Here is a 14,711-nt window from a genome sequence, read left to right on the forward strand (position 1 = left end):
AAAGCAACCTCAGCAACACACACGTACACCACCTTCTTGTATCATACAGTCTAGTATATCGTTAGTAAGGGTGCATGTTAAATGTAATGATAGGAAATTGCTTTTATTCTACCTAAGCTGTAGCTTCACTCCACTCCCGGGAAAGCTGTGTTCCTTCTACTTTCTTCCTTTCTAGATCTCTCTTTCGCGTCGTTTCCCCGAGGCGTTAGTTCCCCCATCGTTAGTTCCCTTTAACGGTCTACCGTCCGTGTCCTTACAAACTACCACTACTATCAATGCATTCCTAATGTTCTGTAGCTCCATTTACCGTGCGTTTAGAGCTGTTTGCTTACGATCATGCAGAGCCAAAGGCTTTCCAGGAGTGTTTTGTTTATTTTTGTTTTAATGTTTGGGCATCAAATGATAATGGTGTAAATTCCTTCAATGAGAGATGTACCGTTTCTGGTACCGTATCTTCATGGGGTGTGTATCCTCCCCTTCCCTGTTCGCTCTTTCTCACGACCCGCTCGCGTCTGGGGTAATTCTACTGAATAATGACAGTATTGGACGCGTCGGCAGCATCATTGCCCTTGATGTTGGGCGTGATCGTCACCTCATCCACGTCCATCGACAAACTACTGTCGAGCGTGATTGCTGCGGACAGCGAGTTCACGGAGACCGACTCCATGTTGTTGATCGAGGTATCGTCGTCGATCATGTTATTACTGCTGATCAGTACCGAATCGGTCGGCTCCTTTGATTTACCGTTCGCCGTCGCAGTTACCCTGTTGTTGTCGTCATCGACAAGATCAATCTGAAAGGATCGTTATCACAAGTCCGTGCATATAGTATGGTCATGTTTTGCTAGGCTTCAATTTCATCCACTCGTTTTTTATCAATTTATTAGAAGATAAATATATAGAGAGAGAGAGAGAGCGAGAGTGCGAAAGAATATTAGGGACAGAGAACGGGGACAACGAATGAGGTCCATGTTTATCATTTCATCTTCTGTGGTACCAGCTGCTTTCCCATCATTTACATCCTAACTTATACTAACGAAAATGCACTACGAAACCAATTCCACTCGCCCAGCTGGACTCCCCGAGCATATGGTTAGAATGTCCGTCACGCTCCGTTCCAGTGGCTGTGACTGGTTGTGATGGTTCGATTTCTGTGTTTCTTCATTTCACTTCCATTATTTCCACATCTCCACCCGGCGACACCGATTTCTCTTCCTTGTCCTTATCGTCGGAATGGTCCTGTCTGTTCGGTGGCTCGGCAGTCCCTTCGGTGTCACCGCCAGTGCTTGCAGCAGCCGGAGCACCAGTCGCACCACCATTACTACCACCGGTAGCGTCCGACGTCATCTCGGTGGAATCTTTCGACTGGTCTAGCGATTCTTTCGTGCTGCCCAGCACCTCTTGCGTTTGTTTCGAGTTGGTGGCTTCAAATTCCTTCAGCACAGCGTCCAGATTAAATCGGCGCCGATAGTTCATGAAAAAAGTGCGCACTTGCGTTTCGGTTTTCGAACCGAGTGTGTCCGCAATGGCCTGGCCGTGCACAGGTTTACGGGGGATGGGGTAGTAATGGAAACCCAACCAGAGAACCCGGGTGACCATGTGTGCGCAGTACGCGGATGATTTCCAACCGACCAATCAATAAAAAGAGAAAAGAAAGAAAGAAAAATCCAGTCAGAGATATGCGTCGGAAACACACAAACCTTAGAAGGGTTGTTGGTAGAGTTCTCGCATGGTTTGAATGACCATTGCTTTTGAGGGAAAGTGTCGATCGTTACCTGGAAATCTCGCCCGTACATTCGAACACCTTGCACCGCTAGCATTAGCTCCTCGTTGTTCCAACGGGAGTTTAAACGGACGGAGCTCACTTCCGGTGGCTTCAGTTCCTCCAGCACATCGTCTATCTTGCGCTTGAGTCCACTGGACTTTTGTTTGTTGTTCTGAATCTGAGATGAGGAGGAACGGGGAACACACGGTCCGAGATCAGTGTTTGAAGTGTAAGATTGACAAGCACACACACACACACGCTCACACAGGGGGAAAAACGCATCCGACGAAGCGCATATTGCAACTGTATATCACGAATTTCAATCCATACATTATTGTTGAGTGAGCAACACGTGAGGGTATCAAGCTGTGTTTAATTCATTTAAAAATTGCAAAAACCTGTCGCAATATTCACTGCTTTGGCGGATTGTTTTTTTTTCCTCCCTGCACTGAGACGAGCGTGGTATTTTAAGTGTGGTGCGAGGGAGCTAACGTAACATCCAAAATGGCTATGCACCGACAGCCACTAGCAGCTATCGGTGTGGTTGTGATGTGGTTCGCTTACTTGAGTCAAGAGTGAAACGATTTCCCGATCCATGCTGGCCAACAGGTCGTTATTTTGGACAACCTTCTTAACGCCACCGTCACTGCCAACGGTACCACCGTTGTTGTTCTGGGCAGAGCTGGCAAGCTTCACAATGTCGTCGTGGTTAATGTACATGCCCTTGGGCGGGCGGCGCTTGTGGCTGTCGCCACTTTTGCCCAGGATGTTCGAGCCCCGTGTACGTTTGTTCATAAAGGACGGCCCGGTCGTTGGACGTAGCACGCCGGTGCGTCTAGCATGATCAGAGTGGAGAAGCGAATGGATCAAAATGATGGGGGAGGTGTTCGTGCATCAGCCAACAGAAAACACTATCAGTAATGGGAAGCTTCAACGTTCGGAACTTGTAACCGGGGTAACAACACAAGCGTCACTCTACAATACGACACAGAATCCATGTTAGGTGGTTTATGGGCAACATCTTGTACGTGAAAAGCTTTACGAATAACCGTAACTGTTTACAACTAATTAGCACTAACAGCGGAAAACTAAAAAAAACATAGATCAATTAAAAACGCACGATGATGCCAAGTGTGTTGCTGTTGGTATGTAATGAGCGTGCCGTTACACTTTGGATTAAGTTAAATGCTGTGCGGTCAAACCATAGTGAACAAGTCTGCAACTTGTGCCGCCGAACTTGCGGACATATTTTAGTAAAGAAATTAGAACCAATTCAAAATAAACAAGATACAAAAACAAAAGTAAATGATCAACACACTCAAAGTACACACAAAAGATTATCTAGTTGGATTGTGGTGTAGTAGTATTGTAAAGTGACGGAGATGGTGAAAGCAACAAAAAACAGGGAAATGTAATGTGGAATTTGTACAACGGAAAATGCTTTGATAACTCGGTTGCGTACTAGGATTTAGGGATGAAAACCGTACCTCCAGTGATGGTGGCAACTGCCACAGAGCTTGCCATGCGATGACGCATGCAATTCGCTGCACGTCACCCCGCATCCGGCGCAGTTGAGTGACCCCTCGTTGGTCACTCCACCAGCGGCAGGGCCGGAGCTACTGCCATTGGTTTCGTTCTCGGCATCATTGCTTTTGCCACTACCACCACCCGCACCACTGTTAGGAGTGTTCGGGTTGTTATTCCCGGCGCTGCCACTGTTCGTTCCCGCTGCCGAACTGTTCGACGAAGGCTGATAGCGGAAGTTTTTTTGTTTTGTTTTTTTTTTTTTTTTGGGACCGCACGGAGCCCATACAAGTCCCGTCGGATTTCAGATGGACACGCGAAGGCGGACGAACGCATAGGAAAAAGAAAGCGAAAGATGGTTTAAATTCAACTATCCCGGTTTGAAGCGATCCGATCGGATCAATCCAAGGCACAGCATTGCCAATGCAGCTACTGCACGATCATATGTGCCTACACAGTAAAATATAGTATTTCGTTCTCTTCCGTCCCGTTGAACATCCGCTTCTTCCTCGTTCTCTCACTTTGCACCCCGTCTATTCTCGCCCTCTCACACTCTTTCTCTCTCTTTATGTTTCGTCTTGTATTAGTTCTTGGCAGGAACGCACGGTATTGATTGTGTACGGTTCCGTGATCCGAGATCTTCTGTTTTAAAATGCAGTTAACACTTACCTTGTCCTCATTGTCTGACTCTTCGTTGCTTCCGTGGTCACTGCCATTCTCCGAGCTGTCGTTCTTTTTCATTTTTTCCTGCCGATCCATAACGCTCGTTCGGCTGCGGGTCTTTTTCCATGAGTAGTAAAACTTCACTAAACTTGCAATTGATTTATCGGGAAGCTACGTTTATAGGGGAGAGACAAATAACGTTACAACCTGTACTCATGGCCTATTTTAAAATAGTAAAACGGATTGCATGCGTACCATCTGCCGGATGCGATGAAAGCTCTTCCCGTGGAACTGGAACGCTTGCTCAAACAGAACCCGATCCTCGGCGGACCACTCGTCCGGGAAGGGTGTAAAGTTGGCCAAGTCCAGGACGGCTCGCTCGAGGTCATGCTTGTGCCAGAACAGCATCCCCAGGGCCTGCTCACCGTTGTATCCATACTTTTCTTTAGCGACGGTGATATATTCTTCCACTGGGAGGGCAAAATAAAGCGCAAAATAGGAGCACAAAATGATGGTGTTTAGTCGAGATCGGAAAACGTAACGCAGCGACCAATCAAAGCAACCACCTACATTTGTTGTCAGGAATTTCCTTCGTCGGGGACCATACAAGCAGCGCTCGATCGTTCAGCTGTTCCGGTTTGCGCTCGTTCGGCGCTACAAGCTCCGGGCAAACGGCCTGATAGTCACGGCCTACGCGGATTTTCTCTGCGAAACCGGATGGGGTTTGGGAAATGCAATGTCAGAAACGTCAATGAAGTGTATCGGATAATTCAAATTTCCACCTCTTACGAAACACCTATCCAGCTGGCCACCACCCCAGCCTGGACGGGAGACGTGGGTAGGAACGGGAACCAGACGCAGACCCGACGCGTACACGACGCATGCAGAATCCTGCGTATCGTACGGAACGTTAGCCCGAACGCCCTGTGACCTCGCCACACGATTGAAACTGGCTCACCCTGTGCCGCGCACCGTACGTTCCAACTACAACTTACCTTCGTATTCGCTTTTGGTCTTTGTTGCCTTCGAAGAGTTGCCATTCTTGCGAGCTGTGGTCGTAGAAAGGAAGCAAAATACCATTTATTCGAGACGATCGTGCCGGACGGAACAGAACTGAGGGACCACCTTCCGTTCTGCGTCTCGCACCCCTAGAGCTGAAGGGCGCTCACGAGGAGGAAAGTGACACAAACGTCGTCGTCGTCGACGTTACTTACAGTTTTCGTCGTCCGAGCTGGAGTCGGTAGCGCCACCGGCCGCGCCGGAAGTGCTGACCACCCCGGCACCCGCATGACCGTTAGGGCTTGGGCCTCGCGATCGCTTCCCATTCCGCACGCCTGCCTCCGCTGTTCGCTCCGCTAGAACCATCTTCACCCTCTTCGAATCCAACGCGAGTACTCCAGGAGCGCTACCCTGGTGGTGTGCTTCTTTCACAAATTCGGCCGCTTGGTGGTATTTCCTACCTTACCCCGCAGCGGACACTTACACTCCAGGGGGAAAATCACCGATCGACGGAGGATGCACAGTTTTTCCCTTTCGAAGCGAGCGAGGAACAGTCGGTTAGTGAAGGAAAATATCAAACAAAACGGAACAAACACTGCGGCTCACTTGGTATTGCCGACCTAGCTGCACTTTTCACGCCACCGTACAATCGAGCAGCTGTCTGAATCAAAGACGCCTAAAGTCGAGCACTTCTGGCCTGGAAGCTGCTCGAGCTGTCAAACGTCAAACCTTCCATGCCTGCGCCAGCCTTTACCTCGCTCACTCTAACCTACACGCTTTTTGGTGCTGTTTCGCTCTAGTTCACGTTTGCGATCGAACTCGCTACCCAAGCGTTGGAGGGCTAAAAGCCTACAGAATTGAGAAATTCTTGCTAATACATGTCGCACAGTCCATTATTTTTTGCTTATTATCCATTTCGATTACAGTTATACGGTTTTCTTGAATTTTCTTCAACAACAGCAATTAAAAATCGGAATCAAATGAAATGGGATGAAAGCGACCACTGTGCAGAGCAGCTGCTGGGAAGCGCGTTGTATAATTCGACAGTTATCCAGCAGAATTGGCAAGCTAATATAATTTTATGCACCAGTTATAATGCAAAAAACACGCACACATATAACAAATACAACTCAACAATGTTCACAATGTATTATTAATTTTTTTGCTCATGCTTAATTTTCTGCTGGCAAGGAGAATTATTGTAAAATCGACTGGAAACATAATAATATCAAACAAAAATTGTTTTTCAAAGGATAAACTATCAATTATCACGCTATTAATTACCTTTCGCACATCAAACGCCAGAGTTGTCCTTGAAATTTCCTCAGCCAAGAATTTAAAAATGCTAGCAAAGCCGCTTCTTTGGTAGCGGAAATTTGACAGCTGTTTGACTGCCATTTCGGTTCGCCCGCTCTTTGCAATTTCCTCATGCCGTCAGTTGTCGCTGGCCGGAGGGAAAAAATCGCCTCGAAACACCACAAAAAAGCGATGAAACTAAAAGTAGTTCGTGCTAGCGGGTAAAAGCGTCTTATTCAACGCCGTAGTTATAAGTTAAATCCAATCGTACCATGCGGCTTGGGTGAACTTGTGGTACGGTGGTGGTATGTACCTGTGCGACCTGGTGCTTAATTGTGTACGGCAGCGGTGACTGAGAATGAAAAAAAGCTCCCTCAGAGACAAGCGCAAACAGCAGCCGAAAACTCTTCGCCGTCGGAACGGAGTCGACAGTGGGTCTGATGTGGACCATGAAAATGAGAGAATGCATGTGAAGCAAGATTCCGATACGGTGAAATCCAGCTCGATAGTGAAACTTGGTGACAATTTAACCACCGCTGCTGCTGCTACTACTACTCCTACGGGACTGTTGGAAAACGGTGCATCGATCAGTGGTAGTGGTGATAGTGGTGAAGCGGTGGCGCCCGTAGAGAAGAACAATTCGCCCGCACCCGACGAGCAGGACGCAGCGCGAGTGGACACGCCGACGGACGATACCGTAAAAACGATCCGATTGGTGTCGCTAGATAAGTTGCTTCGGCCCAGCCTGGTCGGAAAGGTGCCGGAGGAGGGCAAGGGGGAGGAGGAAAAGCAGCCGCACGAGTCCCGCCGTTCGTCGTCTAATCGCGCCGGTAAGAAAAACATTAGCATCATCGAACTGAGTGACGATTCGGAAGAGGAAAGTTTGCAGCAGTACGTGATTGATAAATCTTCCACAAAGAGCGAGAACGATGCCGGCAAGGAAGGTGTAGTAGTAAGCCCGCCACCTCCATCTTCCGCCAGCAAAGTGAGTGGAAAAAGCGCGAAAAAAGCAACCAGCGGCGAGGGAAGGGCGAAGTCCAGCACACTTCTCCCACTGGCGACGAAAGAGCTGAGCATTGTAGTTACGCCACTACCGGCGGATTTGAGCACTATCAAAGCTACCCACGGTTTGATAGAGATTCGCGACCATCGTAACAACGTTATCGAAACCTTTGTGCCGAACAGTAGTCGGCTTTCGAACCGCACCCGGAAAAACAAGGCCGCGAAACGGGAAAAAATGGCCTCACCCGAGGAAGAGCAGCAGAGCGATGCGGTGGCGCTGGAAAACGCCGATACCGGCAGCAACAGCAAGCAGCACCGACAAGAGGACGATAATGGTGGTTCGGAAAACGAGAACCAATCCGATGTCGAGGAGGGTAGCAAGCGTAATGAGAGCGATTCTGATGCACCGATCACACGGGGCCGTAACAAGTCCAAAACCAGCATTCCAAAAGAGGTGAGTACAGTTTTTTATTGCATGTAATGCAATTTGGTCATTACTTATGGTTTTGTAATTATTTTTTTTAGAAAAAGAACACTCGCACTACCCGAAAGAGACGGGCAGTGAGCGATAGTGACGAGGAACAGGATACAGGGAAACCATCAACGCCGGTCGCTAATGGTAACACGGACAAGGACAGTGAGAGTGGTAGTGATTTTGAGTTTGCTAAACGCAACACCGCCACCAGCCGTAGCCAACGGGCGGCCGAGCGATCAAAGAGGGGAAGGGCGGGCGCTACTAAGGCAGCAGCACCATCGGCGGATGAGGCTAGTAACGACGAGGAGGCCGACAAGGAGAAGAATGATTTTCAAACGCGCAAAAAGCGTACCAGAATTCGACGAAATTCAACTTCCTCCTCGGGTGAGGATGGAAAACCGGTCTCGAAAAGGTAAGAAGCCGAACGTGGACCAATGATGACGACCACCAACACTAACGTGCCTAACTTTCGATCCTACCAATTTCAGGAAAAAGCGCAAACAAACTAAAAAGAAAAACTCCGACAGTGAGGGCGATTCACCGAACAAGGGGCGCAAAAACATTCGCAAGCTATTGAAGAAAAGCGATCTGGAGGAAACGACCAAGAACGCGGAGCAGGAGGAGCGGGAGCGTAAGCAGCGCATTGCAGAGCGCCAAAAGCTCTACAACCAGGTGTACGACGAGAAGCCGGAAGAAGCGTGTACGCTGGACCAGCTCGTGCTCGACTTCGACGAGGAAACGAAGGAACCGCTGCTGGAGGTGGACAGGAAGCTGGTGAAGCAGCTGAAACCTCACCAAGCGAACGGTATAAAGTTTATGTTCGACGCCTGCTTCGAAAGCCTCGAGCAGATGAACCAGAGCAAAGGTTCCGGCTGCATACTGGCGCACTGTATGGGGCTGGGCAAAACGCTGCAGGTGGTTACGCTGGCGCACACGCTGCTCGCCAGCGCGGATCTAACCGGCGTCGAGCGCATCCTCGTCGTGTGCCCCCTGTCGACGGTGCTGAACTGGGCGAACGAGTTCCACATGTGGATGAAGCACGTGAAAAAGGGCACCGAGGTGGAGGTGTATGAAATATCGAAGTAAGCGCAGCTGTGTTGCTATGGTTTGATTTGTACGCTAGTACCCAACATCACCATTGAGGGGTTTTCATCTTTTCTTATTTGCACACTCGCAGATACAAAGACAACGTCACGCGTGCCAACAAGCTCATGGAATGGCACAACGAGGGCGGTGTGATGATAATGGGCTACGATATGTTCCGCAACTTGGCTAATCCGACCGCGACCCGCATTCGCAAGAAGGTGCGCGAATCGCTGCAGACTTCGCTGATCGATCCAGGACCGGAGCTGATCGTGTGCGACGAGGGGCACTTGCTGAAAAATGAGAAAACCTCCCTGTCCCAGGCCGTCAACCGGATCTCAACGATGCGGCGAATCGTACTGACCGGTACTCCGATTCAGAACAATATGAAAGAATGTGAGCAATGGCGAGGGGGGTTTGGGATGGTCGCATTTCTAAACTATTGCTTGATACTTATGGAAGAGTTTATTTTGCCTTGCGTGTGTTTCCGTTACAGATTACTGTATGGTTCAGTTTGTAAAGCCCAAGCTGCTCGGTACCTACACCGAGTACATGAACCGGTTCGTGAACCCCATCACGAATGGACAGTACACCGACTCGACGCCGTACGACATACAGCTGATGCGCAAGCGGGCGCACGTGCTGCACAAATTGCTTGATGGCTGCGTCCAGCGCAGGGATTATGCAGTATTAGCACCTTTCTTACCACCTAAGCTAGAGTTTGTGGTGTCGATCAAACTAACTCCACTGCAGAGCACCCTGTACAAGGTTTGTGGGCTGTGTTTGTGGATGCTACGCGCTATCTAAGTGTTGAATAATCACGTCTCTCTTTCCCCTTTACTCTGTCCCTGCTCCAACAGTACTATATGGAAAATATGGCCGGCAAACGGAACGACGATGATCCGACGCTAAAGCGCTCCTCGATGTTGTTCAACGATTTCCAGAATCTGCAACGCATCTGGACACATCCGAGGGTGCTGCGGTACAACAGCGATCGTTACGAAATTAAACAGCAACGGAAGGTTCGTGAGATGCCTCCGCTGCGAGATCGATACAGTTGTCTTAACCTTTGCTTTCTCTACCGGCAGCGCGATTTGGACAGTGAAAATGAATCGGAAGGCTCGATGAAGGACTTCATCGACGACGAGGATACCGCGGAATCAACGCCCGCATCGTCCGATTCCGAGTCCGACGTCCAGTCCGTGCACGATGACAGCAGTCGCGATGCCAAAAGCTCGGGCGATTCTACGAGCAACAAAAGAAAAGCAACGGTCGGAACACGCAGCACCAGGAACAATCCAAACTTCAATGGTAATTTGCTTTATCGATCGAGCTTGTCCTTTCGTTTGTTTTATTCATGTTTTTATTTCTTTCGAAAGGTGGCGATGATGACGATGTAGTAATGCAAAAACCGGAAAATCCTACCGAATGGTGGATGCAGATGTGTCCCGAAACCGAGCTGGACAACCTCGAGCACTCCGGGAAACTGGTCGTTTTGATGGAAATTTTGAAGGAATGCGAGGCCATTGGCGACAAGCTGTACGTTTCACTGCACTCGGAAGCACAGGGGTGGAAGCGCACGTTTAGCTAATGTATCTTCTCTCTTTCTGCCCTTGCAGGCTAGTTTTTTCGCAATCTTTGTATTCGCTGGATGTAATAGAGCACTTTCTCTCGCTGCTGGATGAAAACTTGCAAAAGGACGAAGATGAGCGGGACGAACAGTTGAGCAAGTATCCAGGATCTTGGTCGTTGGGTTTGGACTACTTCCGGCTCGATGGTTCAACGTCGATCGATAACCGGAACGACGCGTGTAAGGTTTTTAATGACGAGAGCAACACACGAGCGAGGTATGTGTCTGTTGGGTGTGTGTGTGTCAGACAGAACACTAAAAGCGCGTCCCTTACTTGATTATGCAGATTGTTCCTGATTTCTACGCGTGCCGGAGGTTTGGGAATCAATTTGGTAGCCGCCAATCGGGTGGTCATCTTTGACGTGTCCTGGAACCCATCGCATGACATCCAGAGCATATTCCGGGTGTACCGTTTTGGTCAGAGTAAGCCATGCTATATTTATCGTTTCATTGCTATGGTACGTAGTAGTAATAAGGGAGCGTTGAGCGTTTTTTGGGCAAGCCGTAGCGTAACCGACGCCTGTTCTTACTGTTCCAACAGGGCACGATGGAGGAGAAGATCTACGAGCGGCAGGTCACGAAGCAAGCTATCTCAAAGCGTGTCATAGACGAGCAGCAGATTGACCGGCACTACAAGGAGAACGATCTGCAGGAGCTGTACCGGTACGAGGTGGAAACGAGCGAACCGCGGCCAACGCCGAACGTCCCGAAGGATCGGCTGTTTGCCGAGCTGCTCAAACGGTTCGATCCGCTGATCTACAAGTACCACGAGCACGACTCGCTGCTCGAGAACAAGGAGGAGGAAACGCTGAACGAGGAAGAGCGCAAGGCGGCCTGGGAGGAGTTCGAGCAGGAGAAGAACCGACCACCGATGCCGGCGTACGGCACCAGCGGCATGTTGGGTATTGGCGGAATGGGCGGAAGAGGAGGTAGGCAACGCAATGAAGAGCGTGGAGGGAAGAGTTTAACCGTATGACTAACGGAACTGGGGAATCGGGTTCACTTTTTCCCTTTGCAGTTAATGGACCGGTTACGTCCAGCACAACGTTCGGCTTCCGGAACGATGTGCTGCTGAAGCTGCTCCACCTGAAGGCCCGTGAGGATAATCCAACGTTCAACGATGCCACCATTAATGCTATGATACCATATTTAATGCAGCAGCTATCGCAACAAATGAGGGACGGTGAATTAACGGTAAGAAAAAAGTGTACCATTTCTTCTGCCCTGTTCCGCACACTGTACATTTTCTACCCGAATTGTATCTTACGAACCCCCCCCCCCCCCCCCTCCCTCCACAGATGTACAAAAGCTTATGGGAACTTTACTACAAGCTGGAAGTTCCACCACAGCAAATGAACCAACAGTACACGATGGCGTACAGCAACACGATGCAGCCGGGCGGAGGCGGTATGGTGATGGGACAGATGGTACCGCAGCAACCGCTCATGGGCCAACAGCAACCAATGGCGGGAAGTGTTGTAGCCGGCGGTCCCGTTGTTAATATGCAGTATCAGATGAATCCATTCCCAACTGCAACGGTATGGCACAGGAGTTCATTTTTAAGCTTTCGCAAACCGCATTGTGACCGTATCTTCCCGCCCCTCTCTCACTCTCGCTCTTACAGATGCCACAGCCGGGAATCAGTGGAATGCAAACCACCGGTACTGCTGCCGGGAACGATGACGATGTCGTCGAGGTAACACCGGCAAATAGAGGCCCCATCGTGATCGATCCGGAGGTGGTTGAGCTCGATTAAAGGAACGCACGGACAACCCATCTCCTTGCTGCTTGATCTTCTGCTCTCCAGAACGTCGAATATTTTGCTGTGTAGGAAGAACCGGATGGCACGATATTATTGTACTAGGTTCGCATAACGTACACCCTTCAAACGGGCGTATACTCTGATGAAATTAGATTTTATTCACAACACATCTTAGCTGTTTAAATAAAGACATTTTCTAACCACACCCCTCGGTAATAACACACGCCCCCCTGTCTCTCTCTCCTCTTGTGCTGTGTAAGTAGCCGTGCGTGCGTTCGCGCACTGGGAGATGTTTGGGCTGTTGTCTGTAGCTGATTGGTTTTATCTTTGCTGTAACAAAAAAAAATGGTAATAGCAGTTTTCAGTCGATTTTAAACACAGCACGCGGAACACAGGACCGAATGGTGCGGCGGAAGTAGCAGCCATCGCTTTCCACTTTTATATGGCATCGTATGAATCCGGATCCGGTGCCCGATTCGCGACCCGGCATCCGTTCTGCAGAAACTGGGCCCCATCCTGCAATGATGGAAGAGGGGAGGTTGTGGTATTAAGTGAAACCAGCTTTTGCAGAACACTTTTCAGATTTTCGAACTTACGCGCACAAGACCGGGCAGCCCGCGCCAAAAGTCCAAATGTGGAACCATCTCGATGCCACGTGCGCCCAGATACAGCGCGTTCACCGTGGCCCCGATCAGGAAGTACGACACGAAGCCGACAAACAGCATTATCAATAGTACCGTGCCGGTGCTGGGCTTGCTGAAATCTTCTATTACGATAGGACATGCGTACGGGGAGAAAAGCAACAGATGCTACACCGCCCGGAAGATGCGGAAATGAAATCAAAACAAAACAAATAAAAAATAATGATTAGTTACGATGCTGTGATGCCTGTTAGAGTGGGTTTTGAGGATTTTTTGTCTTCCTCTCCATCCCCCTTCTCAGCAGCGTGGCTGGCACATACCGTGGTGACATTCGTGGTGGAATCCGGGAAAAAGTACGACTTCTTATCGCTTGTACACACCAATTTTACATGTGTAATACTGAAATTGATAATCGTTACGGGTTTCAGTGAGATGACTCAGCCGCCTGGCAAGGTCCCCGGGGCAGTTTTGCTTACCTATGGTTTGGTTTGATGTAGCTAAGAAAAAGCCCTTCGTCGGATGTGAACTGCGTTTCCTTCAGCTCACCCAACCGTACCAGCTGGTGGTGTACGGCGTCATACTTGCAAAGCTTTAAAAAGGAAGGAAAACGAGCGTTTAATCATTTTATTCCACATTTACAATGGACCGCCCTTTCGCATCTGCACTTACCGTATATCCTTTTAAGCATTCATTGCTTGTTATGTCCGGTTTGTTATCATCCGCCGTGTAGTTAATGTCCTGGCAAGGGCTGAAGTAGTACGCATCGCCACTGGAATCGTTCGCGTGCAGCGGCTGGCCACCGAGATCGATGATGGGCCGCAGGTTGATACCCCTGCCGTCGTAAAACTCGCAGGAACAGTCCCCTACCCGATTGCACTCGCTCGCCTTGGTGAATGTAAGCAAACCAGCCCACCACACCAGCACTGCCACTACGGCGAAGCGTTTGCCCATCTTCCTCTTTGGTATTTTATTGCTTTCGCACTACTGGCACGGGTGTTGTGCACGGTGCCTTGAAAAGGATAGGACAGCCTAATAATAGTTACTATAATCTACGCTTTGAGCTGAGCTCAACATTCGGATGAAAGTGAAACAGCTGATTCGGTAAGCGATTTGGTCAATGGCAGACATTTACAAACAGCGCGATGATTAAGCGCATCGAAACAGCGACAACAATGCCTGCCTGTGCCCCCCCTTTCAATGTGTGTGTGGGCCGTCCCCCTTGTTTTCAGTCTGGCCTGCTCACTCCTACGGAGCGCATACGGAACGTGCACTGTGGGATGTTGTGCAGCTCGTGAGGACATGCCGTTTGACGTTCGATTATTATTTTTTGTCATTTCGTGCACTTTACAGTACGTAACAAAAAAATGAAACACAACGACCGATCCGCTGTGCCGTTTTTCGCGTGCACTTCCGTCTACAAAACAACCACCATTTTTTGGTTTTGGTTTTCATCAAAGTCATGGTTTATTTTACATTCATTAGTTATTCAACTCATTCAACACAAGACTTCCAACACTCACATCGAAATATAGGTTGTACGAATATCGCTTCTCAGTTGTAAAATAATCGTTGCTGCTCTGTGCTGCGACTAGTGAAATTGAAGGAGAACAGTGTTTGTATATATGTCTGTGTGTGTGGGTGTGTGTTCGTGTGTACAAGCGGGAAAACTTTTGGAAAATGGTGGAAAACGCAAGAGAAAATCACAGTAACTGTAAAACAAAACTAAAAACAGATCTTCCCTGCACACCAGGTAAGGGGGGAAGGGGTGAGGTTAGGTGAGGATAGGGAGAAGGGGAGGGGGCATTGAATTCGCTTCGGCTTAACTTGTTCGTTCAGCTGGTTCCGTTTTTTGTGTGTTTGTTTTTTCTTCTC

The 14,711-nt window shown here is 49.1% G+C and overlaps 3 protein-coding genes across 3 annotated transcripts; 1 reads left to right on the plus strand and 2 right to left on the minus strand.

The window, feature by feature from the left end:
• Positions 1-854: 854 nt before the first annotated feature.
• Positions 855-5,608, minus strand: LOC120949335 (REST corepressor 3-like). The gene is made up of 9 exons (XM_040366574.2): positions 5,166-5,608; positions 4,947-5,000; positions 4,522-4,656; positions 4,207-4,421; positions 3,958-4,122; positions 3,252-3,514; positions 2,329-2,599; positions 1,775-1,942; positions 855-1,529 (listed from the first exon to the last, which is right to left on the minus strand). The coding sequence occupies exons 1-9, from the start codon at positions 5,314-5,316 to the stop codon at positions 1,161-1,163; spliced, it is 1,791 nt and encodes a 596-aa protein (XP_040222508.2). The 5' UTR covers positions 5,317-5,608; the 3' UTR covers positions 855-1,160.
• A 719-nt stretch (positions 5,609-6,327) lies between these two features.
• Positions 6,328-12,403, plus strand: LOC120948387 (transcriptional regulator ATRX homolog). The gene is made up of 14 exons (XM_040364650.2): positions 6,328-7,702; positions 7,774-8,135; positions 8,212-8,805; positions 8,901-9,202; positions 9,303-9,574; positions 9,667-9,828; positions 9,895-10,117; positions 10,186-10,345; positions 10,426-10,653; positions 10,723-10,894; positions 10,978-11,365; positions 11,455-11,630; positions 11,735-11,974; positions 12,061-12,403. Exons 1-14 carry the CDS (start codon positions 6,605-6,607, stop codon positions 12,190-12,192), a joined length of 4,509 nt encoding a protein of 1,502 aa, XP_040220584.2. The 5' UTR covers positions 6,328-6,604; the 3' UTR covers positions 12,193-12,403.
• On the minus strand, positions 12,308-14,035 carry LOC120948388 (uncharacterized). The gene is made up of 5 exons (XM_040364652.2): positions 13,509-14,035; positions 13,316-13,428; positions 13,160-13,238; positions 12,795-13,007; positions 12,308-12,714 (listed from the first exon to the last, which is right to left on the minus strand). Exons 1-5 carry the CDS (start codon positions 13,788-13,790, stop codon positions 12,637-12,639), a joined length of 765 nt encoding a protein of 254 aa, XP_040220586.2. The 5' UTR covers positions 13,791-14,035; the 3' UTR covers positions 12,308-12,636.
• Positions 14,036-14,711: the final 676 nt, after the last annotated feature.

The sequence above is a fragment of the Anopheles coluzzii genome, chromosome 2 (assembly GCF_943734685.1).
Source record: "Anopheles coluzzii chromosome 2, AcolN3, whole genome shotgun sequence".
NCBI classification, from domain to species: Eukaryota; Metazoa; Arthropoda; class Insecta; order Diptera; family Culicidae; genus Anopheles; species Anopheles coluzzii.